The sequence below is a fragment of the Pelodiscus sinensis genome, chromosome 20, assembly GCF_049634645.1.
Source record: "Pelodiscus sinensis isolate JC-2024 chromosome 20, ASM4963464v1, whole genome shotgun sequence".
In the NCBI taxonomy this organism is placed as follows: Eukaryota; Metazoa; Chordata; order Testudines; family Trionychidae; genus Pelodiscus; species Pelodiscus sinensis.
In genome coordinates, this window is record NC_134730.1 from 19,082,935 (window position 1) to 19,108,434 (window position 25,500).

At 44.6% G+C, this 25,500-nt stretch overlaps 1 protein-coding gene across 1 annotated transcript in view; it reads left to right on the forward strand.

The window, feature by feature from the left end:
* The window catches only part of RAB11FIP4 (RAB11 family interacting protein 4), a 308,983-nt gene that overhangs the window by 97,338 nt on the left and 186,145 nt on the right, over nucleotides 1–25,500 (forward strand). Inside the window, exon 2 of the mRNA XM_075903842.1 lies at nucleotides 4,621–4,708. Coding sequence (XP_075759957.1) covers nucleotides 4,621–4,708 — 88 coding nt within the window. The remainder of the gene's footprint in view (nucleotides 1–4,620; nucleotides 4,709–25,500) is intronic.

Below are 25,500 nucleotides of genomic sequence, written 5' to 3' on the forward strand. Positions count from 1 at the left end.
TTATTTATCCCCATTTTACAGGTGGTTAAACAGAGGCATGAAACTGTTAGTGAGGTTACACAGAGATTATCCACTGGGTTCCACATCCAGGAGTCATGAATCCCAGAGAGCAGCTGTAACCACAAGACTACTTGTGCCTCCCATGATAGACTATCAGAAAGTCCTCTAATAGCAACTCCCTTGGTGTGTGCTGTCCATGGTTCTGGCCAAAGGCTGCATTTTGCCATCAGACTGACAGCTCGTCATTGTCAGCCCTCCAGGGGTTTTCACAATCAGAGAACTTTGTAAGATTTCTCACTAAACTCATCACATGCCGCGGAATTCATCCTCTAGCTCTTTTCCTGCCAGGTCTGCATGGTGATTTTTTTTTTAAAGAGGAAAGAGAATGGGAGGCTTTAACCTCCAGAGCGAATTGTTCCATTTTCCCCTACTCAACACCAAGCATTTTGCACCATGAATAGATTCTTAAATCCACATGGCTGTTTTCCCAGATTCATTCATGGTTAATCCATTTGACCATGTGACCGTATCAAACACATCCAACACAGAGGACAATATCTTTCCCCAATTAAGTCAGTATTTTATACAGTAATGAACAATTCTGTGGCATGCATCACTATCATACCTTATTTACCTTTTCCTCAGAAGTCGGCAAGAAGTTCTGGTTTTTGTTCCCCACTCTGCCACACATTAGCAGCCAAACTGTGCAAGTCACTTAACCTCTCTGTGTCTCATTGGGGATAATGCTTTGTAAAGCACTAGGCAACTGAGGATTGTATGTATGCTTAAGTATTCTTATAGCAATTACCCAGAAGATATAAATAGAAGGGTTTTTTGGGAGGAGGGGGCTAAAGAGTTTAAATAATACATGTAAAAGATGTTTATGTATATGATATAATTTCAGGGCTGCTTTAAATGCAATTAACTGGGAATGTATGACTTGTATAGATACAGTATGCAGAACAGGTCTAACACATCTAGTGTTACTACATTTTTACTAAAATGTATCTAAAACAATCCAAAACTTGTTCACCTATTTATCTAACATTTAGCTTAATCTGTCAACTCAAGGAATTTAGCATTCTTTAGGGTCTGATTCTTAGAGCTCTGCAAATCTGTAGATACCTACTTTAAATCTGCGGGTATCTACATCCGTGGATGTGGATATCCACAGCTCATTTTTGCAGGTATGGATCCGGATACAAGTTTTGTATTTAGAGCCCTGCAAATGTGTGTATATCTGCTTTATATCCAATGGGTATCTGCATCTTTGGATGTGGATATTTGTGGCTCACTTTTGTGGATACAGACGCAGATACAAATTTTGTATCTGTGCAGGGCTCTACTGATTTAGCAAAGTTCTTAGGCATCTGCTTACAGTTACACAATTTTCACACTTGCACACTTTGCTGAACCAGGGCCTAGGCGCTGCAGTATGTACCTCTGCTGAGTCGTCAGCCCTGTTGGAAGTACGCACCACATGCCAGGACATGAGACTGAGTTCTAGGGAGGAGAAAGAGGCGATGCATCGATATTTTACCTATTGTTGATCTAACCTCTTTAATTAGATTTCATTGTTCTAAATACGTTCTTATTGGAGGGGCCCATAGCATTTGTTACAAGCATGCTGGGTGGAGAAATAATAAGCTCTCAGCTGGTGTTTTGGCTCTGGTTGCTCTGTCTGGGTCCCAGCTAGATGTGTGAGTTATGAGAACATTACCCCCCACACACGCTTCCACAGGCTACTTCTTCCACATGCGATTCCAAAGGTCCTGGGAAACTGCCAGCATGTGGTATAAGCATCCCAGCATCATGATTTTGAAAACTGCATTCTGTATATAGGAGATACTGGCAAACTGAATCGCCCCAGCAAAGGGCTTAAATGCGGAGACCCTGCGAGTTTAGCAGCACAGCCAGGCTTCCGTTAACATGGGGAATCTTGCCATGGCTCATCACCCATCTAAACAACATGGTCTGGCTGTACTGGCTGGAGAGAATAGAAGGGAGGAGGTTTTGTGCACAGACATTAGTACACTTTCTAGAGGGCCTTTAAGCCTTCAGTAGGGTTTTGCTAGCACGTAGGAAATCAGCAACTTGAGAAACTGGGTCACCAAGATTGATTCATTTGCTGCGTATATTTTCAGCTGGACTTTCATTGCTGTTCAAACCGGCATGTTTAAGCTTGCTCTCCAGCCTTCAGAATACAGGCAGTCCCCGGGTTACGTACAAGATAGGGACTGTAGGTTTGTTCTTAAGTTGAATCTGTATGTAATTCGGAACTGGCGTCAGCCGCTGCTGAAACTGATCAGTTTCAACCGCAGCTGAATCTGGATGCCAGTTCTGACTTACATACAGATTCAATTTAAGAAACCCAGGCGTCCCCAAGTCAGCTGCTGCTGAAACTGATCAGCGGCTGATTCCAGGAAGCCTGGGGCAGAGCAACTCTGCCTCTGGCTTCCTGTAGTCAGCGCTGGTCAGTTTCAGCAGTGGCTGACTTGGCGATGCCTGAGGGAGAGCAGCTGGGGTGCTGCTGGGTTGCTCCAGTTGCACGGCTCCTCGGCGCTACTGGAGCAACCCAGCAGCACCCCAGCTGCTCTGCCCCAGGCATCCTGATTCAGCCACTGCTGAAACTGACCAGCAGCGGCTGAATCAGGATGCCTGGGGCAGAGCAGCTGGGGTGCTGCTTGGTTGGTCTGGAGCGGCGCTCCCTGCAGACCAGGGAGACGGAGAGCAAAGCCGCGGAGCACGCCCGCAGCGGGACAGCTCAAGCGCGCCTGGGCTGTCCCGCTGCGGGCGTGCTCCGCGGCTTTGCTCCTGTCCCCCTGGTATGCTGGGGGGGTCCAGCAAAGCCGCCTGACCCCCCCAGCAGACCAGGGACACCTGAGAAAAGCCGCCGCCTGGGCAGCTTTGCTCGTTTGCCCGGGAGCAAAGCCGCCGCCTGGGCAGCTTTGCTCCCGGGCAAACGAACAAAGCCGCCCAGGCGGCGGCTTTGCTCTGATGTCCCAGGTCTGCTGGGGGGGTCCAGTGGCTTTGCTGGACCCCCCCCCCCCAGCAGACCAGGGAGACCGGGAGAAGCTTTTCTCGCCCCGGAGGACACGGGTGGCGACCCGCCGCCCGTGAGCTCCGGAGCGAGAAAAGCCCCATTCGTAAGTGCGGATCCGACATAAGTCGGATCCGCATAAATCGGGGACTGCCTGTATTGTACTATCCTGCATTTCAGTTCTCATTGCCTCCTCTTTGCTCCTTACATTCTTATTACAATCTTAACATAATCTGTAGTATATATTGATATAATAATTAGTCATATTCATATTACCTTGAGGATCAGACCAAAGTCACATTCCCCTTGCAGTAGGCACTAGTGGTACGTCTACACTACATGCCTCTGTCGGCAGAGGCATGTAGATTTGTTTGTTCAGCAAAGGTAAATGAAGCCGCGATTTAAATGATCGCGACTTCATTTACATTTACATGGCTGCCGCGCTGAGCCGACAAACAGCTGATCAGCTGTTTGTCGGCTCGCCGCTAGTCTGGACGTTCCCCCTGTTGACATCAAAGCCCTTTGTCGGCAGCCCAGGTAAACCTCATTCCACGAGGAATAACGGGGCTGCCGACAAAGGGCTTTGATGTCGACAGGGGAAACGTCCAGACTAGCGGCGAGCCGACAAACAGCTAATCAGCTGTTTGTCGGCTCAGCGCGGCAGCCATGTAAATGTAAATGAAGCCGCGATCATTTAAATCGCGGCTTCATTTGCCTTTACTGATCTGTCTAATCTACATGCCTCTGCCGACAGAGGCATGTAGTCTAGACACAGCCTAGGTGCATGCCCATTGTGAGGGACAGCTCTTGCCCCATAGAGTTTACAATCTAAATAGACAAGACAGACAAAGGATGAACAGGTACAGAGAGTGAAGTGACTTTAGCTACAGTCACGAAGCTGGTCAATGGCAGAGCTAATAGAATAGAATAGAAGATTTCTACTCAAGTACCCTATGCACTGCACAACACTGCATTGGCCTTTGTTGCAAGGTTTATAGTTTGGTTCATACAGGGTTTATAGTTTGGTTCAATGACTCTTAGCACCCCATTATATGTATTGTTCCAACAGCCTGCTTTGCTCTCTTTCTTCCTCCTCCCATGCTTAACCGCTTCTTGGCTTTCTTTTCCCTCTCCTGGTTATGTGCTTTCTTTCAAGCTACCAAGTAGATTTACCAAATTCCCTCCCTCTTCTTCCTCAAATCTCTCCTGAAAAATCCTTCAACTTTCCCCCCTCATTATAAATGCAGACTTACTGGAATATGCCTTTGATGGGTGATAACTTACATCAGAAATGCTAAACCTTGAAACTGAGATTATAGAAAATAATACTGTGCTAAAACAAATTAATCTGTCATATTAAGCTTCTTTCACTTTTAAAGTTCTTGGTTTTCCCATATACCGTCTTTCCTATATTTATGGAAAGTTACAAAGTTTTGGTTTTATATCTACATAGATAAGGAGTTTTACTTTTTATTTATTTCAGATGTATACAGCAGATATTTTTTAAACCACTGTTTTCTCCATAAGAGTTTGACCAAGATAGAAGGAATACATAGTAAATTTTGTATGTTCTTTTCTAGGTGGAAAAATTGGCTAAATACTTGGATCCAAATGACTTGGGAAGAATCAACTTCAAGGATTTCTGTCATGGAGTTTTTGCTATCAAAGGTAACTGCGGTTTCTATAAAATACCCAGTTTAACTCAAGAAAGTTTTGTTATGGCACAGGGCATCAGAAGATTTGATACTCACTATGGGTACGTCTACACATCAGGGAAAACATACAACTTCAGCTACATCAATTGGGTAGCTGAAGTTGAAATAGCTTAATTCAGCTTTTGACACTGTCTACACAGCAGGAAGTTGAAGGAAGAACACTCTTTCTTCAACTTCCCTTATTCCTTGTGAAATGAGGGTTACAAGAGTCAGACTAAGAAGCTTACCATTATTTCGAAATAACAGCTTGTAGTGTAGATGCGCTTTTTGTTATTTCAGAATAACATCCATTATTCCGAAATAATGCTGCTGTGTAGCCATAGCCTAGGATAGATGCTGGTGAATTGTACTTTGCTCTTCTGTCACACTGACATATAGTCAATAAGACTGTGATACTTCAAAGAAGTATGCACATGCTTAATTTAAAGCATCTGACTAGTCCCATAAAAGTCAACCAGGCAGCTCACATCAGATTAAGCAAATCCATGAGTCTTCGAAAGATTGGGACCATATTTCTTTAAACCACCTGCATATTTAGACAAGCCACCAGATAAGCGGCTTTGTGTAAACATGAATTCACAAATATAAAACTTTGACTATACCCGAAAAGCATCAGTTTATCAAGGTCACTGGGAATTTTCCATGTCACTTCAGGCTGCACTGGCTTAATCCAGTGTAAGAGACATGTTTTCAACTATATCTTTATATTTGCGTTCTCTATAATCCATGGATAGTTTTTCCAGGCAAAAGAGCTGTGGAGAATTTAGTTAAAACCTTTTAGCACTTCACCGAAGCAGTGGCCAGTTTTCTATGAAATTTTACAGAAAGTTTGATGCTGTTTGGGATGGTTTTGTGCTGAGCCAAAGATTTCATTTTTATATACATTTTTAACAAACGAACAGAAAACTTACCCAAATTCAAAATCTGCAAAAATGGGTATTTCTTAGGTTGAACTTTGAATTCCACAGCCACCTTTTGGTTCCAAGTCATCCCATTGTTATAATGAAAAAAGAAACATGTTTTAGAAAAAAATGGATTTGTTGAGGGGGAAGAAAACTGGTGTTTGGTTTTGACATTTTGTTTGTATAGCTGAAATGAGCTCATTTGGGAGTTCAGAGCAACCCATAAACAAGGAGCAATCACATTTTACTTATTTTTTCTCTTTGCTGTGCTGTGAATCTCTGTTAAAATTCTGTCTTATCTTTGGATCTCTCACTCCGATGCCATGGAATGCCACCTGTGGTGTGGGCCTCTTCCTGTTTTGGAGGTATCCCCGCTGCTGCATGTCGTGGGGGCCTCTTAAAATTCTATTGATTTAGGAATGTGCAGAAGGGATGCAGCAGGGGAGGAAAATGTCTGTTGTCTTGGCTTGCCCTTTATCTTTCATGTATGGATCCTTGGTATCACCAAAGTGCTGTTGCCTAGCTGGGCCTTGTTTTATTATGCCTATGATACACCTGAGCAATGGGGAGGTTGGCATTTTTGATCTGCAGTGGGGATCACTAGCTCACATCTTCACCAAGAGCTAGCTTTACAAAATGTCCCTGCTGGAAAAAAAAGAGAATTGCTTTTGCTTTAGCTTATTAGTTCTCCATTTATTTAGGAGAACATACAGTCTCATGCATGCCCCTCTAAAATATAGCTACTGCCCTTCATTTCAATAATAAAAAAAATATATTGCAGATATGGCTGGTGACTAGGAAAAGTGGCTATGCTAAGTGCAGCAATTCCATAGAAACTTGAAGGGAAAGGTTGTTTCCTTAGCACACCATTAAAAAAACAAATGCTCTAACAGGATTTTTGCATAAAGTGTTCCCTTTATTTCAAAATCCACCGAGCGTCACATCCTTTGTATGTAACAGAAGGGTTACCCTGATTTGAAAGTCAATGGAGTGATTAATTCACAAAACCAATCAAGTGCTGTTGGTTTGAATATTCAGGAGTATTCCCTAGATGTCCAATACTAACAATTGCTTAGCTCTTTAAGCTCTGAAATAACATTGGAATCTAGTTCTTTGGTCACTTAATTGATCTTAGCATTTAAACTTAGTGGCAGATTATTATTATTAATAATATTTAATGCTTATCATCCATAGATCTCAAAGCATTTTACAAAGGAGCAAAAAATTCTATTTTATAGATAGGAAAACTGAGGCTCAGAAAGCAACTTGTTCAATATCATCTGGCAGGCCAGTGGCCAAGCTGGGACTACAACACAGATCTCCCAAGCCCTAGTCCTGCAACTGAACCGCTACACCATACTGCCTTCCTGTTGGACACTTTATAATACTTCAAGCCAGAGCCTCATGGACATTGAGTGGGTACTTTGCCCAGCAAATAGAATTGATTTCAGAAGGCCTAATCACAGGAAACATTATTAGTCTGCTGTGATTAAGGACCTGATCTTGTAAAGATTTGTACAGATGGTCCACATCGCACCAGGAAAAGCTCCATTGAAGCAGGGATGTAATAGGATAGGCGTTTAAATGGGTAACCAATAAGCCCAGGTCTGTGAACAGTTACACACAGGCTACTGCCCCACTCTCAGGGAGCCAACTGCTACCCCGTGCTACTGGCTCTGCTGCCTCTGATATGGGGCTGATTTTTCTGCGGGTCAGTAGCCCCTGATGCAAGAAAGTTTCCCTATCCTTGATTTAGTCAATTCATGTTCATAAAGCACTGTGAGCCCTTGGGATCTTGGTAACTAGAAAGAAATCAAATGATCAAGCTCATGTCCTTTCCAGGGACAGCTAGAGTCCTCTCTACAAGGAAAACAAATTAAGCTAGGATTTGAACCAGGGACCTCTTGGTCTATAGTCGAATGCTAGTTGAGACTAGCCAAAGAGCAAAGAAAAATCAGAGAGGAAACAGCTTCACTGCTGATCAGCCAACCACGTTCTTAGGACAAAACATTCCACCTGGTGCTTCTCGGTGCACCTGACTGGTCCTTACTGAAGCACCAGTGTTCTGGCATGGCCCGACATAAGGTGGCTGTGTCTAGACTGCATCCCTTTTCCGTAAAAGGGATGCAAATTAGACACATCGCAATTGCAAATGAAACGGGTGATTTAAATTCCCCTCACTTCATTTGCATAAACATGGCTGCCGCTTTTTTCCGGCTCGGGGCTTTGCCGGAAAAAAGCGCCAGTCTAGACGGGGATCTTTTGGAAAATAAAGCCTTTTCCGAAAGATCCCTTACTCCTCTTAAAAAAAGGAATAAGGGATCTTTCGGAAAAGGCTTTATTTTCCGAAAGATCCCCGTCTAGACTGGCGCTTTTTTCCGGCAAAGCCCCGAGCCGGAAAAAAGCGGCAGCCATGTTTATGCAAATGAAGCGGGGGGGATTTAAATCCCCGCTTCATTTGCAATTGCAATGTGTCTAATTTGCATCCCTTTTACGGAAAAGGGATGCAGTCTAGACACAGCCGGTGAGTGTCAGTAGGTGCCTATGGAAATTCTCTTACAGTGCAATGATTATGAAGACATTAGGAGGCGAAAATGTGGTGCTGACGCAGTTTTAATGAGAGTTAAAGGACAGCGGTGTGAAGAGGAGAGATTGCAGTGGGGAAATGCTCTTAATTAAGTCTGAGGAGACTAGTGATGTTGCATGTACTTGTTTATATAAGCCTGGGCTCATTGCTTAATCCTAATGGTTACACACACACACACACAGAGTGCTTGCTGCCTCTGTATCACCTATTCCTGCCTGACCCCCTGCGTGTAAACGTGTTACCACTAAAAAAAATTTCAGCGGTTACACATTTACACAAATACACGGTTTTTAGCATCCCGAGAGGAGGCACCTACACAGTGAGATTACATGACGGAAGGTTCTGTCAACTGAAACATATGGAAACCTATGAGGGAAGCTAGTACAAAATATTGCTGTGACCACACTAAGGCTACGTCTACACTGGCCCCTTTTCCGAAAGGGGCATGCTAATTTGACAGGTCGCAATAGGGAAATCCGCGGGGGATTTAAATATCCCCCGCAGCATTTAAATAAAAATGTCCGCCACTTTTTTCCGGCTTTTAGAAAAGCTGGAAAAGAGCGTCTACACTGGCCCCGATCCGGCCCGATCCTCCGGAAAAAAGCCCTTTTCCGGAGGATCTCTTATTCCTACTTCAAAGTAGAGCAGCTTGCTTTGTCGACAGAACTGGGTGTAGTCTAGACACTCTTTGTCAACAGAGGCTTTGTCGACAGTATCTGTCGACAAAGCCTCTGTCGACAAAAGCCTGTAGTCTAGACGTACCCTAAGAAGCTAAGAGACGCAGTTGTTGCTCTGGTGGGCTGGATTCCTGGGTTCTATTTGAGGGTTGAGTAAGACGCAAGTTAGGGATGTTAATGGTTAACCGGTGAGGGCTGGAGCACTGCCCAGCTGGGGCAGCCTCTGACCATAGTAAGCTCCAGTGCTCCAGCCCAGCTAGAGCAGCCTCCGACCACTGCAGGGGCGGCCACTCCAGCCCAGTTGCTGTCTCCTCCTGCCCCCGTCCACCTCATTTAATTGATTAACTGGTTAAGCTTACTGTTTGTGTTGTTAAGTGTTAACTAATTAAATAGGATTTTACACCCCTAGTTACAGTCTAATCCCCCATCCTGCACATGTGCTTAACATAGCGTTTCCATCGAATATAGCGCATGCAACACAACGTGGTCCTGATCCAGGGCTACCGCTCCTAGGCACTACAGCAGGGGTCTCCAACCTTGTTAACCACAAGATCACTTTTTCAATTTAAGTGCAATGTAAGATCTCCCTCAAACCCAAATACCCTGGTCCCGCTTCCTTCCCGCCTCTTCTCTGAGGCCTTGCCCCTGCTCAGCCCCTTCTCTGAGGCCTCACTCTGCTCAGTCCATCCCCCATCCTCCCTCACTTTCACCAGGCTGGGGTAGGAGGTTGGGTGCAGGCTCTGGTCTTGGGCCAAGCAGTGTGGAGTGTGAGAAGGATTCCGGGCTTAGCCCAGAGTGGGGGATTGGGGTCCAGGAGGGGTTTCAGGGTGCAAGCTCTGGGAAGGAGTTTGGGTGCAGAGGGCTCACATCCGGAGCAGAAGGTCGTGTGTAGGAGGTTCAGGGCCAGGACAGGGGTTCAGGAAGCAGGCTCTGGCTGGGCACCACTTAACTGAGATGGCTTCCGGGGAGTGGAGCAGTGGGGTTAAGGCAGCTGACTCCTGCCCTGGCCCTGCACTACTCCTGAAAGCAGCTGGCATGAACAGCAATGGCTCCATGGCACCAACTGCTGCCCCTCATCTACAGGCACTGAGCCCACAGCTTCTACTGGCCTCGGTTCCCCCATACTGATCAATGAGAGCTGCAGGAGCGGTGTCTGCAGGGAAGGACAGCATGTGGAGCTCCTCTGCTCTGCCTCTCTAGGGGCTGCAGGGACATGTCAGCCACTTCCAGGAGCCGCAATTACAACACAGATAATTACTCCCGCCACGACAGGTTAGGCATTTTAGAACTCACTGCTCAAAGAATGAAATTTAAGCATAAAAGAGAAATGAACATTATGAAATGTACAGACCGGTCAAAACCCCAAAACAACCCACTTTGCAAGCAGTAAAAGATGTAACAACCCCCCACGTATGTGTTGGTGCACGAGATGAGTGAAGGACAGTTGTTGTTTGTGAGAAAGACAGAGACACACACAGTGTGTGAGAGTGACAGATGTGCATTGCCACACTCCCTCCATCCCCTTCTCTCTGTGTGGAGATAGTGTACAGGAGTGGGGGGGGGAGGAGAGACACCCTGAAATCAGTGCTCCCCTCTTCTCCCTCCTACACCCTACACAGCAAGCAGGAGGCTCCCAAGGGGCAGTTCCAAGGCAGAGGGCAGGAGCAGCATGACAGTGGGTGGAGGAGCAACTGAAGTGCCAGCACTTGATAGCTTCTAGGCCAAACCAGTCAGGATCATCCGTCAGAGGCTCTGAGATCTATCAGTAGATCCTGATCTACTCGTTGGTGACCACTGCACTACAGTAACACAAATAGCAATAAAAAGAAGGGTGTGCTTAAAGATAGGCACATCTGCAAGTGGTTTGCAAGACTAGGGCCTAAAGCATGGGTCCGATTGGTTTCAGAGGATTCATTAGGAGTATCTTGTGGATTGGATACTTAATTATAATTATGGATGTCTGTATATATATTCACACACACATGTTGTATTTTAAACCATCAATAGCGTCGACATGTTCCTGAATTATGTAAGTCACTATAACAAATGCTATGAAATCAGTTTCAAGGATATATACTTGAAAGACTTTTCTCAACTCAAAGAGTATTTGTAGCTCATCAGACTTCCCATTATGTATGTATTTTATTGCAACTCTTAATAAGGAACGAGATCCATCACTTGCCTCATCCGATGAAGATTTTTTTGGTCTCCAGCCAGCTGAGACTTTTTTTTTTGCTTATAACAAATTGCTGTTATTAAAGTTGAAAGCTTGTATGCTGACCTTCCAAAATGAAATGACTCCACCATGCTCTGATCTTTCATTTTTCAGCAGAGCAACATGTCCCAAGAATAGCAGTGGTCTCATTATCAAACAAAAGCTATCAATCCAACTAGGTTGCAGCCAGTTATTAATATGTCCCCTTGATGCTTCAGCCTATCTGGAATGTGTACAGTAATCAGATTAATGTAGCAAAATGAGATGCTATGATAAATCCTGAAGTTTTTCTCTAATTGAGTATAAATGTGTATTATTTTAATGCTTAAAGCCAAACCTTTACATTCAAAAATGTACTGTCCTAATTTTATGACATAATTCTTATTTATGGGATTTCAAATTCAAATGTCTCATCACAGAGCTGAGCTCTTAGGATAGTTCCCTTGATACTCTGGGATGCAGGATAACTTTTGGGAGTTGTCTGTGTCTTGAATTTGTGTTTGAATCTGGGCTTAAAACACCAGAGTTCCCTGGAATTATGGATTCACATCTAGCTGCCCCGAATCAGCCCTAAGAGAGAAAAATTGAGTTCCATGAAGTTTAGGAAATGTGATTGAATCTCTCAGATGAGGTCTTCAAAACCAGGTAAGGATCTGGTCCAAAATGTGAGAACTAAACACTCCCAAACTTTGGCATATTTGAAATCTGGATCTATAGTTTGCAGGTAATTCCTATGTCCATAAAGGGCTGAACCAAAACTCTTGATCCAAACACCCTTGATCGTTGGGATTTGATATCAGCCCCTACCTCTTCTGAAACTAAGGCAGTGCCCTCTCTGCATGTGTATGAAAAATATCCTGGCTCTTTGTGATGGAACACCTCGCCCTTTGCCACAGTTTCCCCTCTCCCAGAACCTGTGATCTGGCCAAATCCCACATGACCCTTGACCTCTGATTCATACACCTCTGCAGCCGCTGCTGAGATTGCAAGTTGAAACAAATTGAAGCTTTCTCAAGCCTCTAGCCATCTGCTTTCTGGAGTACATTGGCCATGTGCTCCTGATTCCCTGGGGAGGGAGGATTCAGACATGCCGAAGGAGCAGTAACGGGGAAGATAATGGATTGGAGGAGTTTGGTCTCATTGGGTTTGTGTACACTGGAATACAAATAGCGTGGCTGGCTGGTGGCTACTGAGTTGGGGTCTTAAGGGTTAGGATGTGGAGCTAGAAAACTGCAGTGGGAGCTCACGCTATGGAATCTGGATTTGAAATGTCTACACTGTAATATTCTAGCCCCTCAGCCCAAGCCCCATGAGCTCAAGTCAACTGACGCTGGCCAGTCACTGGTATTTTATTGCAGTGTAGACACACCTGTTGTGCATCTTTCTGATGAAGCTCTCGGCTGGAGGGGATCCTATCCATCTAAGGAAAGCCTCTGTTCTTTCTCCATTGCAGGAGTGGGTTCTCAAGTAACTGTCTTGCTTCAGCACGTAAGCAGTAACCCTGCTGTTGGGCCCCTTTCCTAGTGTAATTAGGCTCTGCTGCAAACAGGGATTGGCATGTCATCAAGATAAAATGCTCCAAAAGCATTTTTGCTGGAACTTGAAAATAAAAAAGAGTTTCTCTCCTGGCGTATCTGCACGCCCCAGCTACTCACTTCGTGCCCTCAATTCAGTTAATGTTCACCAGTCGGACGTTGGGGTGGTGCAAACAGGCCTCTTGCAGACTGGGAATGCAATGCTGACTCCAGTTACATCAATGGCTGAATTCCCATTCACTTTAGTGGGGCTCCAGGCTCCATGCTCGATCATTTTGGCGGTATGGATTAAAGGCCTGATCCTGCAAACGCTTGCTGCCAATCGTAGTGCTGGCTGGCTTGAGAAGTCATATCGACAGCAGTGAGTTAGTCAAGGTTGTAAGTGTTATGCTCAGACAGGTTGGCACAAGGAAGCCCTTAGTCCAGTTAGTAGGGTCTGAGTAAGTACATTTGACCCGTTTGTTCTGTTTAAGTACCTCTATTTCTGTTGTTTTCACATGTTCTCTCTTCTTTCTTTGACAATTCTAGATCTATAAAAAAAGAAGCCACCAATCAAAAGGTGAGCTCCCCCTACTGGCCCTGTAGCTTCATGACTTCAAATCACATTAAAGGAACAGGAAACGAGCCCGGTCTTAGATTATCTTGCATGGGAAACACTTAAAATATATTCATATTTTTAAATAGGAAAGTCGTAGGGGGAAATGCATTCTGACTTCCAAGAGGCTATTCAAACCTTGCAAACAGCATCAACAACTATACAGTAATTACTGTATAAGGCCTTTCTTATGAGATAGAAATGTAGCCGTGTTAGTCTGGTGTAGCTGAAGCAAAATACAGGACTATGCAGCACTTTAAAGAATAACAAGATGGTTTATTAGATGATGATCTTTCGTGGGCCAGACCCACTTCCTCAGATCAAATAGTGGAAGAAAATAGTCACAACCATATATACCAAAGGATGCAATTAAAAAAAAAAGAACACATATGAAAAGGACAAATCAAATTTCAGAACAGAAGGGGGATGCGGACACTTCGCCAAAGGATCAATGCCCACAAAACAGATATTAGACAGGATCACAAGGAAAAAACAGTTTCTTGCCATTTCAACCAGAAAGGACATTGTCTCAACGACTTAATTACCTGCATCCTGCTTCAAAAGCCTTTTAAAACTGCACTTGAAAGGGAATCCTCTGAACCGTTATTCATGCTAAAATTCAACACTTTGCGCGGGGGTCTTAACAAAGACTCTAGTTATCTTACCAATTACAAAGATAGCTTCCCCAATTATCACCTCTAATATCATTAGCTCACAGACATTTACCTTCCCCCCCCTCCCGCATCCTCCTTTTGTTCTGAAATTGGATTTGTCCTTTTCATATGTGTTCTTTTTTTTTTGATCTGAGAAAGTGGGTCTGGCCCACGAAAGCTCATCATCTAATAAAACATCTTGTTAGTCTTTAAAGTGCTACATAGTCCTGTATTTTGCTTTCCTATGAGAGTTACTGACCACTGTTAGATATCCTGAGAGTTTCATCACCACACCATCTATTATCATGTTAATATACAAACACTGATTTTTGAGAACCAGATTCGAACTCCTTTTTGCAGCTAGAGCAGTCGTTTATTCTGCCTGTGGTCCCCTTGAAGACACTTTGAAGTTGCCTTTTAATGTGAGATTTTACACATAGGGCTAGATACAGTTTGCAGTACTATGGAGATATACTCATTGGCTGCATCTAGACTGGCATGATTTTGCGGAAATACTTTTAACGGAAAAGTTTTTCCGCTAAAAGTATTTCCGCAAAAGAGCGTCTAGATTGGCACGGATGCTTTTGCGTAAAAAGTGCTTTAGTGCAAAAGCATCCGAGCCCAGCATAGACGCGCTTTTGCGCAAGAAAGCTCCGATGGCCATTTTAGCCATCGGGCTTTCTTGCGCAAAAAATTAAGGTGCCTGTCTACACTGGCTCTCTTGTGCAAGTATTCTTGCACAAGAAGGCTTATCTCTGAGCGGGAGCATCAAAGTATTTGCGCAAAAAACACTGAATTCTTACATTCGAACGTCAGTGCTCTTGCGCAAATTCAAGCGGTCAGTGTAGACAGCTGGCAAGTTTTTGCGCAAAATGGCTGCTTTTAGCGCAAAATCTTGCCAGTCTAGACGCACCCAATGGGTATGTAACAGAATGTACAGCTGTGCAGGTGTAGTGATCCCCACCAGCTGATAGAAGGACCTGAATCATCATCCCTTCAATACAGGTTACTACCACGTGGGTTAAAGGACAAAGTGCAAAATATGTAAAGGGAGTTAAGTGCCTAATGATGCAGATAGGTGCCTAGGCCTTGATCTTAAAAGGTATTTAGGTGCCTGGGAGTTAGGTTCTTAAGCACTTTGAAAAATCTAGCTCCAAATCCATTAGCTGGGAGAAGTATGAAACAGCTTTCCCCTGCCACACAATGAGAGATGTATATTACAGAGATGGAAGAGTGATTTACAGATGTGTGCAGTGACTGGCTGAAAATCAATGTCTGTGGCTCACGCCCTTCTCCCCGAGATCAAAACTGAGCCATGTGAGCACAAGAACTGCAACAGAGCAAAAAAGAAAAACTACAAATTTGGTATGACTATTTCCAGACTAGCACTAGCTGGGCCACTTACACGGTAGGTTTGGCCTAGCAAATCCTTGCTCTTCGACTGCTTATTACTCACATGAGCTGGGCTTCAGTGGAACTGATTGCTTGAGTCATTTTTGGAAGGACTGATCCCTTAGCTAGTAAGTTACAGGGTATGGCTACAATGCAGCTTTTTTCTGGAATAACGGCCATTATTCCAGAAAAACAGTACTTGCGTCCACAGTGCAATTGCGTTCTTTTGACAAAAAGTTGAAAGAATGAAGGGGTTTTTCCGATGGCGGTAAACCTCTTTCAATGAGAAAGAAGGCTTTTTCCGAAAAAGCTTTTTTGGAAAAAGACATGTGTGAACACTCTCTTTTAAAATAAGCTTTTCTGGAAGATCTCTTCCAGAAAAGCTTATTCTGAAAGAAGCGTGCAATCTAGACGTAGCCACACTCTACCTATTTAATGAACTGGGGTTAGTTCCTCTTCAAAGTATTTTAAGGCTCAAGTAGATTTTTGCTAAACATACATGAGTGTAATATACCATTAAAGATCCCAGGGTAGATAAGTTTAAAGCTACTGCTCCTACAATATGCATCAGGAACCAGCTACATCCAATTAAATAACTGGATTTGATTTCCTATAGTATTAAAACTGCTTAATTGCCCGTGAAAATTACGTGACTCATGATGGGTTAAATAGCTATCTTAGAGCTTTTGCAGGAAATTGCTTTGTGAGAGTGTTTATTTTCCTTCAAAGTGCCTGTTTGCAGTTGATCATTCAGCCTTTGCTGTACAGAACTGTTGGACATACATAATTATCCAGAGAGAGACCTGGCGCCAGCAGGTTGGCTTAAGGTACGCCATTCCAGATATGTAAATAACATAGCTGGACTTGACATACTGTAAGCAGAGCTTTGGCACTGTTCCCACAGCAACTGTGAGGAGTACCACAGTTGATGGGAGCTCCTGCAGCATTCGATTTTTTAGGGGTCTTTACTAGACCAGCTAAATTGAATGCCGGAAGATTGACCGCTACAGCGTCTATCTTCCTGCTAGTATAGATGTGGCCTGAGAGGATTAGAAAAGGCACTTACCCTGGTATAAATCAGGAGTAAATCCATTGAAGTCAACAGAGTCACACTTTAGCCTTAATTTTCAATGTCCTTGTTTTGGTGTGTATTGTTTTACTCCAATATACAATTCCCCTCATTCTAAGGCTGCATCCTCCAATGGTGCAGATTGCAAAGCTCCTTTACACTACAGGAATTCCTCATTTAACACTATAGATGCGTTTCTGAAAATGTCCGTGCTAAGCGAAAACATGCTATGCGGCGTCAATTTTCCCATTAAAAATAATGGAAAAGGTGGAGGTCGCATTTCAGGTGGTGGTAGCAAAGTCAATTTTTTGTTGATGCTGGGTCGTCAACATCAACATTAGATATCTAGCAACACAAGTTGCTGCGGTTTGTTAAAACACAAAGATAAACACGTGAGTGAGCGGAGGAGCGCTGTGACCACATGTATTCATCCGCTCATGCGCATTACCACTGTTTTCACCAACTTATACCACCGCACAAAGTAGTCCGCCACTTGATTATTTTCGTGTTATTTCGGGGACTGTCGTGTTATTCAAATAACGTTCCCTAAAAAAAATCGTACTATTGTGAAAATGTGTTCAGCGGGCACGTGTTAAACGAGTAATTACTGTATTGAAGTCAATGGCACAACATGAATTCACGCCAGTCCACAATCAATAAGGATGTATTGATCCCTGTGCAGCACCTTAAAACTATGTTGTTAGACTCTAATTAATGTTGGTTATATCAAACAGCACTTTGAACTTTCCCACAAAGCTTATCTCAGCGCTTTTTCACACTCGTTCTGGATGAAAGTATTAAACTCCTCCTGTAGAATCACTAACACAAAGCCAGGGGGGTGTTTATGCCTTTGTGAAATTACAAGTGAATAAGAATAAAACAGTGGATAAATAGGAGCACACAATCAGATAGGTATGGTGCTAACAGCTACAATTAAAACTAACCTTTAGCAATGAAAGGACTCCTCTCAATTACACACCAGTCAGAATCTACAATAAAAATACATTTAGTGCTGGAGGGCGAGACAGGAATGTTGGATGCTCGGGTGTGACCGGTGGATTGTTGCTAATAATAGGTGGTGGGGGTTATTACTTTGGAGAGAGGGGCCAGGTGAGGCTTTCTACAATGGGGATTGTAGAGTGTACACAGGAGCGGCCCGAGACGAGCTGCTGGCAACTGGTGCCCTAGGCGAAATGTGCAACCCGCCTCCAAAGCCCTCAACAACAGTTTATCTTGGTGCCCTAGGTGACCACCTAGGTCGCCTGTATTGATGGGCCGCCACTGAGTGTACAGTGCTAGCTCCAAGGAAGTGTGCCTCCTTGCTGCACTGAGTTTCTCTGGCTGTCTCCAACAGCAATACATAGCAATCAACGTTCTCTCTAATCTTTCCCATCCATGTGTGGATTTTTTTTCCATCCATGTGCAGAATAAATATTTTATGTGCACCAAGGAGTGTGCAAACGTGCACCACCACTAGAAACAAAAAACCTAGATGTGGGCGCTCTGCTAATCAGCTGGGCAATGTTTGAATTAGGGATGTAAAATCCCATTTAAATAGTTCACTGGTTTAACCAGTGAACGGATTAAATGGGAGGGGGGGTGGAATGACCCCCATGCCATGGGCAGGGGCTGCTTCAGCCCAGCTGCTTCGGGCTTGCGGGCTGGGATCCAGCAGCCTGTCCTCCATGACGGGCCGAGGATGGGGGATTGCTCCCAGGTAATGGCTAACCCTTACTCTCTCACATCCCTAGCTTGACTCTCTCCTGAGTGGCCACACAAGCACTCAGCTTACAGGGAATACTGATAGTAAAGAAAGAGAGATGCTCTACTACACATGCTTCTTCCATTAGGTCCGTGGTTCTCAACTTGTTTCAGTCCACGGACCACCAGGCCAATCAACAAATTTTTGTGGACCACCTCCAGCACATGTAGCACAGGACGAACAACACAGCAACCACTCAGCTCAACAGCAGCAGCTACACTGATGCTCAGAGCCTCACACGGAAGTTACTGGCAATACAACACGGTTGTGTCCTAGGTGATGCTATGGATGATGCACCATGTGCTTGTGAACACAGCGTAAAACAGCCTAACGGTGGCACCTGCTCACGCCGTTTGACTTTGGACAATGTTCTTGTGGACCACCGAAAAAGTCACCGTGGGCCACCAGTTGAGAACCACAGCACTAGGGAGAGGGTGAGAGAACACAGAGGGCCCAGATGTGTAGTCACATTGGTCAGTGCACTACTGGAAAGTACTCGGATACTGCAGAAACTACATAGACTAGGATGGAGCAGATTTTACTTTGGCTTTGCAATGCTTACATAGCGAAGAATGTACAGGGGAGATTCTCATCTCTGTTAGACTTGTGCAGATCCCAAGTAATTCCACTGATGTCACTGAAATAACAAAGATCAGAATCGGGCCCTCTGTCTCAGAATTAATAGGATGCCTCCATTTCCTGATAATCAGTTAATTGGTTTAAGGGGCGGCAGGCAGGGGAGGGGGGGGAACCACTCCATCTCCACTGGGCTGGAGTGCCAACCCCTACTGCTGGGCTGTGGACAAACCAATGAGCCCAGGCTCATCGGTTAACCATGTACATGGTTACACTTTCACATCCCTATATAAAATCTCTGATTTATATCTGTAGGTATTTGCATATGTGGATGTGGCTATCTGCGGAGCCAGGCTTAACTGATCATGCAGCCCAGCAGGTTAGTATAACAAGGCGGCTGGTTGATATAGGGTATGTCTACACTTGCACCCTCTTTTGAGAGAGGGATGCAAATGAAGACATTCAAAATTGCAAATGAAACTGGGATTTATATATCCCGCACTTCATGTGCATAATCGCGTTATGGTGCTATTTCAAAATAGCACTATTTTGAAATACAAAACGCGGGTTAGATACAGCTATTTCGGGAGAACACCCTTCTTCCAAAATAACTGTTAAACCTCATTTTATGAGGAATAAGGGTTATTTCGAGGGAAGGATGTTCTCCCAAAATAACTGGATCTACACCGCATTTTGTATTTTGAAATAGCACCATAACGTGATTATGCAAATGAAGCGCAGGATATGTAAATCCCCGCTTCATTTGCATCTCTCTCTCGAAAGAGGGTGCAAGTGTAGACATACCCATAGAGAAGTGTGTTGGAGAAAGGAATTGATCTCATTCTTAAATTAGAAAGCATACGTCTACACAGGAGCGTTATTTCAGAATAACTATGGGAGCATCTACACTGCTAGCCCGTTACTTCAAAATAATTTTGAAATAGCGGGCGGCATATTTCAGGTTTGTAAACCTCATTCCATGAGGAATAACGCCTCTTCCGAAATAGCTATTTTGGAATAGCAGTAGTGTGAATGCTCCACTCCTGCTATTTTGATATAGCTCCTCCCCCCGGACATTCAAAGTAATTACTCCCAGGTGCTTCCTGGGACTCTAAATCGAGGTAGTGCATCCACATTAGGGAGCCTGCCCCAGATTATTTTCCAGGTTTCCCTGTAGTGTAGATGTGCTATTTTGAAATAAGCTATTTAGCAGTATTTCTTTTGGAATACTTTATTCCCAAATATTTGTAGACGTAGCCATACTGATATACAAAAAGTATGAAGCACAAAGGTTTCACAATCACTGTCTTTTTTGAAATTGAAAAGGCGAATAACATTCAATGGAAGGAAGGGTTGTCTGGGGATCATAAGGAAGAAAATGGAGGCTAAAGCAGCGAAAAACACTAAGAAATGGAAAGAATGACATAGAAATGCCCTTGAGAAAACAGGATTTTAAAAGCCTAGTACAGAAAATTTAAGAGGAATGGCAAGAAAATTGGATTAATGAGAAAAAGAGGGAAGATTTTTTTCAATTGTACCCTAGAGTTGAGAATAATGACATACTTCAGAGCCTAGATAGGAAAAATGAAGTGATTTTGTTCAGTGAACTAATAGGCCATTGCAGCTTAAACAAAAAAAAAAATGAATAGACACAAAGATGCCTGTGTGTGCTCTGTAAGACAGAAGAAACAACGGATTACCTTGTATAGGTTTGTGAGGGCTTATAAAGAAAGGGAAAACCCTTCTATGAAATTCAAATACCTGAAGATACCAAGAGTTAAATGACGTTATGAGTGGAAGTGGGGTAGCATTAGTGTTTCATTCCCAGAAGGACACAGCAGAGTGAGAGGATATAAATTGCTGAGTATTTAGGAATGACAGCAGGTGGCACCTAGCAACTGTTCAGTCTTTGCCATTAAAGAAGGGACCTTCAGGGGGAGAGTCTGTAGTCATTCTGGGAGGAGGTGAGAGGAGGAAGCTCCTGGACTGATTATGCCTAGGAATAATAGCCTAAGTAGAGAAGGACAGAAAATGGTTACTAAGACCATGCCTCCACTTGCCTCACCGAAGATCAATCTTCTGGCATTTGATTTAGCGGGTCTAATAAAGACCCGCTAAATCAAACACTGAGAGTGTCCCACTCCATGCCAGTACTCCTTGATTCACAAGGAGTAAGGGAAGCCAATGCTCCCATTGACCTGCCGCTGGAGTTGCATACCTTAAGCCAACCTTCAAGATCTAGTACAGACCTGGCTTGAGAGTGGGACAGACTTTGGTGCTAAGCCCTCACAGAAGGGCAGGAGCTAGACTTCCAGAAAGGGAGCAAGCCCTGGGAGGTGTTTAGTTATGGAACAGAGCCAAGAGGAATTGAAGGGATCTAACAGGGCAAGCCTGAGCGGGGCGGAAGTTAGGTTAAGTTTACTCATTCAATCTGGGATTTTGTTAGGGGATGCCACGCAAGGGCCCTGACGTTCCTGTCCCTGCACAGAGGCTGAACCTAGAATGATGGTGGGGGAGAAACTCAGGGGGGCGGCAACAAGGAGATGTATGGAACAGACCCTTGCTACTAGTTATATGGTTCCCGGGCTGGAACCAGTGTAGTGGGAGGGCCTGAGTACCCACTCTCAGTCTCCACAGAAGGTGCCAGGAAGGCCCCCACCCCCCGATATAAGGGGAGGTCAGTGGCAGCTATGCCGGAGTGAAAGTAATTGACAGGATTTACCTATACATTGGCAAGGTGTGTATAGGGGGGGAGGGGAGGTTGGGCCCCTGGAAGGGGCGGAGCCTTGGGAGGAAGGGGCGGAGCCTTGGGAGGAAGGGGCATGGGGTGGGAGCAGACTCCACCAACCAGCCTGGCTCCTGCTTCCATGGTGGCCAGGAAGCTCAGGGCTGCAGTGGTGATTTGAAGGGCCCAGGGCTCCTGGCCCCTGCTGCAGCTGCAGTGGCTGGGAGCCCTGGACCCTTTTAAACCTCTGGGCCCCAGGGGCAGCTGCCCCTTTTGCTCCCCTCCCATCAGCTACCCTCCTGGTAGGGTCCGGCAGTGCTGTCATGGTAGCCATGTGGGTGTAACCTCGGGTGGACTAGGCTTCCCTTCATTGCCTTTATCCAGTGCCTTAAAAAACCCAACTCCCGTAAAAACAGAGCTGGAGACCCGGAGTTGTGTCTCTAAGGATTGCTCAGGGGTCAGCCACCCCACCTGCAAGTCCCCAAAAGAACTCAATCCATGCATTTAATTCAATAACTTTATAAAATATTATGATGAAGAAAACAAATAAGAGTCTGATTTTACACCATCAGGTAATTATGTTACAACCCACAGCCACTATCCTCACAGTTACAATTAACATAAAGGAAGAAAAACAAATTCACATGTGAACCATTCTGTCTGCACAAAACATAGTAAGAAGAAACTGAGAGATCCCAAAAGCTTTGGTTTAGTTGACGTAGGTCTCAGTGTCTTTGATCATCCAATCTGCACAATTTGCTGAGTCTGAAACATCTTCCCTCCATTTGCTTGTAGGAATCATCTGGTAGAATCCAGGCAGACTCTTCCTCTGCGGTGGCCAGGCAGCTAGCTGGTTAACCAATCAGTTACTGATATGTCACAAGTAAACAGATTTAAAGAAAACCCGGTCACTAGAAAATATAAAAACTGAAAATGGCAAAACAGAAATGCCTCTTTCCCCATTAGACATTTAAAGAAAAGCTGATGAATCACGCTAGTTGAGAAAGTTAACTAGAACAGTTTGGCTAAAATCAAAACAACATTCAGAGCATCCCATTAAAACAGAAGTGATTTTTCCCTCCCAGTTTCCCCTTGCTATACTTAACATTGCCCATGTTCCCTGCTAGAGGGTTAGCATTAGTACTAACTAACCTGTTGCAGAATGCTGCAGACTGAGGGACAACAGCCTCCTTCCTGCTCCTGAGCTCAGCTTCTCACAGCTCACACGGGGCACATGGTCCTTAGGAAAGCAACTGCTCTGCCTGCTTGCCTACATGGGGTCTGACCCCGGAAAAAGAGAGAGACGTTATTGGAGCAGACCCCCAAACCACCATACCCCAGCTCCAGAAGCTAAATCTCTCTAGTAACAATGACCCAGACACAACTCACTCCTATTTCCTGCCCATGGGCCTCTTAAAGAGATATCTTCCTATTAGGGACATGGTTATACTGGACGCTACTGCCAGGGCCATCGACGGGGGGAGCAAAAGGGGTCACAATGTTAAAGTGCTGCCGTGAGGGCTCCTCTAAAGCACTGCTGTGACAGCACTTTAACATTGGCCAATGATGGGCTGGTGCCGGCAGCTGGTTCTTACCAGTACACGGTACCGGCCCATACTGGCCTACTTTCACCTCTGAAGCTGTGAGGCCAGGGGATGGAAGGACCATAAGGCTGAGAATTGGGGCCGGAGACTTGATTCAAGGATATTGGACTTTTATTTGCAGCTCCATTACCCAGGAAGGAGAAGGCTTACGTGATGCATAGCTCTTTAGCCAAAGGTCCTTTTTTAGTGTGCATCCTTTTGCAGAGCTTATAGCTCTGAGGTACCCAAGGGTTTGCAGCAATCCATGGCTAAACTCCTTCTTTCCTGCCCACTGACGCAGTACATGTTCCATAAGTCTCGCTCGCCAAACATGAATATGATTGAAGGTTTCAAATCCCAGCAAGTGGGGGGGGGGGGGAGGGAAGGAGCAGCTAGTAGGAAATGTTTAATTGCCCATTTTTGGAAAAAACAAAAGTCAACATCAGTTTGTGTTTCTTTTGTAAATCCTAACATGGTAAGGCCTTGTTCTACAATTTGGTGTCCAAATGAAATGGTTCCAATCAGCCATATAAGTGGCTTTCAGTGGTGCTGAATTCTGGAAAATGAAATTATAGAAATAATGGGATCTCTTAATATAGGAGGATCTTAAAGTAGCTAGGAGATTTTCCTTAGCTCTCTTGAGATCATTTTTTCAGGACAGAGTCTAGGCTTGAATATGCATGCAGTGCTGCACAGTTTGAAAAATCAATAATGGGGACATCTGTATTTTTGCTCAAGAGAAGGCAGCAGTGGTAATATATACCAAGTCAGAACACAGCCTTGTAAAAGCCCTCACCATAAGCCATAATGTTTCCCTTAATCAGTAAGGAGATGTGCCAGAGTAAACTTTGATTTTTCATTATGTCCCGTGTGAATTGTGATATTTCTATTTAGCACACTGGCATTTTCTAGGCTGCTAGCCAGACTGTATGCTTGTGGTAGGAAGACATAGGTATACGGGTCTGAAGTGTCCGGTGTAAAGTCAGTCATCCATGTGTATTGTGCCTTTCATGGAAACCTCTGCAGGCACTTGGAAAATTTAAATTAGCACTAAAATCAAAGAAATGAAAGCTGTGATTTTCATGCATAAGCATCCATCAGAAGAACAATGTTTAATACAACAGTGAATAGTTTTCCATATAAACATGTTGGGGACTGTCTGAAAAGAAAGGGCCTGATCCAATGTCCATAAGAGCCAACAGATACCCACTAACTAAAGGTATGTCAATGGTTAAGGCTTAGAGTTTCTGGTTAATTGGTGGGGGCTGGGCAGATGGGGGGCACTCCAGTCCAACTGGAGCAGCCCAGTCTGTGGGGGTGAGGGGTGCTCAAGACCCCCTGCTTGCCCTGTTTAATTGGTCAACCAGTTAATTGAGATTTTACATCCCAAGTGTGACTACATACATGCCACCCAACCCAGGTACAGTAGACTTCCGATAATCCGGAACCTATGGCACCTAGGTGGTGCTGGATTATCAAATATGCCGGACTATCAGGAGGTACTATAAGATGGTTATATATATACTGTATACATTATATACTGTATATAAAGTGTTCTTAACCCTTTTTATTGTACATACTGTATACAGTGGTGTTTTAGTTTTTTTAAGCCTTTTTTACCCTTTTTGCTCGGTTCAGCTGCTGCCGTTGTTACCTTGTGACTCATTTTTTGCTGAAGCTCACTCACTAGGCTCTTGCCATTTTGATGCCGGACTATCAGGAGTGCCAGACTATTGGATGCTGAACTATTGGAATTTTACTGTACATGGTCACTCCCTAGCTCCATTGCTAGTGTGCTAGAAGTAACAACATGATCTTGAGGGTGTGGGCTGGCCACCCCCAGGGTCCAGGCTCAGGCGACTAATATGTTGTCTGTGTTGCAACAGCTGCTCTGCCCAGCCATGGTGGTGAGTGGCTGGGGTGCTAGTGGGGCTCAGGCCCCTGACCCCAGGCTTTGGAGGTATATGCCTTAGCCATTATGCCACCAAGGACCCAGCCAACTGCCCTGCCTTTAGCAACAGCCTTATCCTTCTTACCCTTAGGTGGTACCGGGTCCTGCTGTGGACAACCTTAGCGGTGGGTCTTTTTAGTGCACTGGCTGGAGCAGAGTGAGTCCAAGTCTGTCTGGGCTCCCTGCTCCTGCTGCAGCGCAGACCCCTCCCCCCCCAGTGGGAATGGGCCGGAGATGGGGAAAGCAATTATCAACTCCACTCTAAACTTAAGGCTTGGAATTCTACTCAGAGAGGATAAAAGGTGCAGTAGTAGCTGGTCTTCCAAAGTGACCGTGCTTAGGGGAAAATCTGATTTGCATTGGGAGATTTTGTTACTGAAATAATTGTCTTACCAGGAAACCAACCAACGCTCATTCATGGGAACCTTTCCATTTATTTATTGGACTTTGCAGCCGTCTGGGGCTTGATCCAGTGAGGCAGGGTTGCGTTTAACCAGCCCCCAGGGGAATTCCCCTCTCAGCA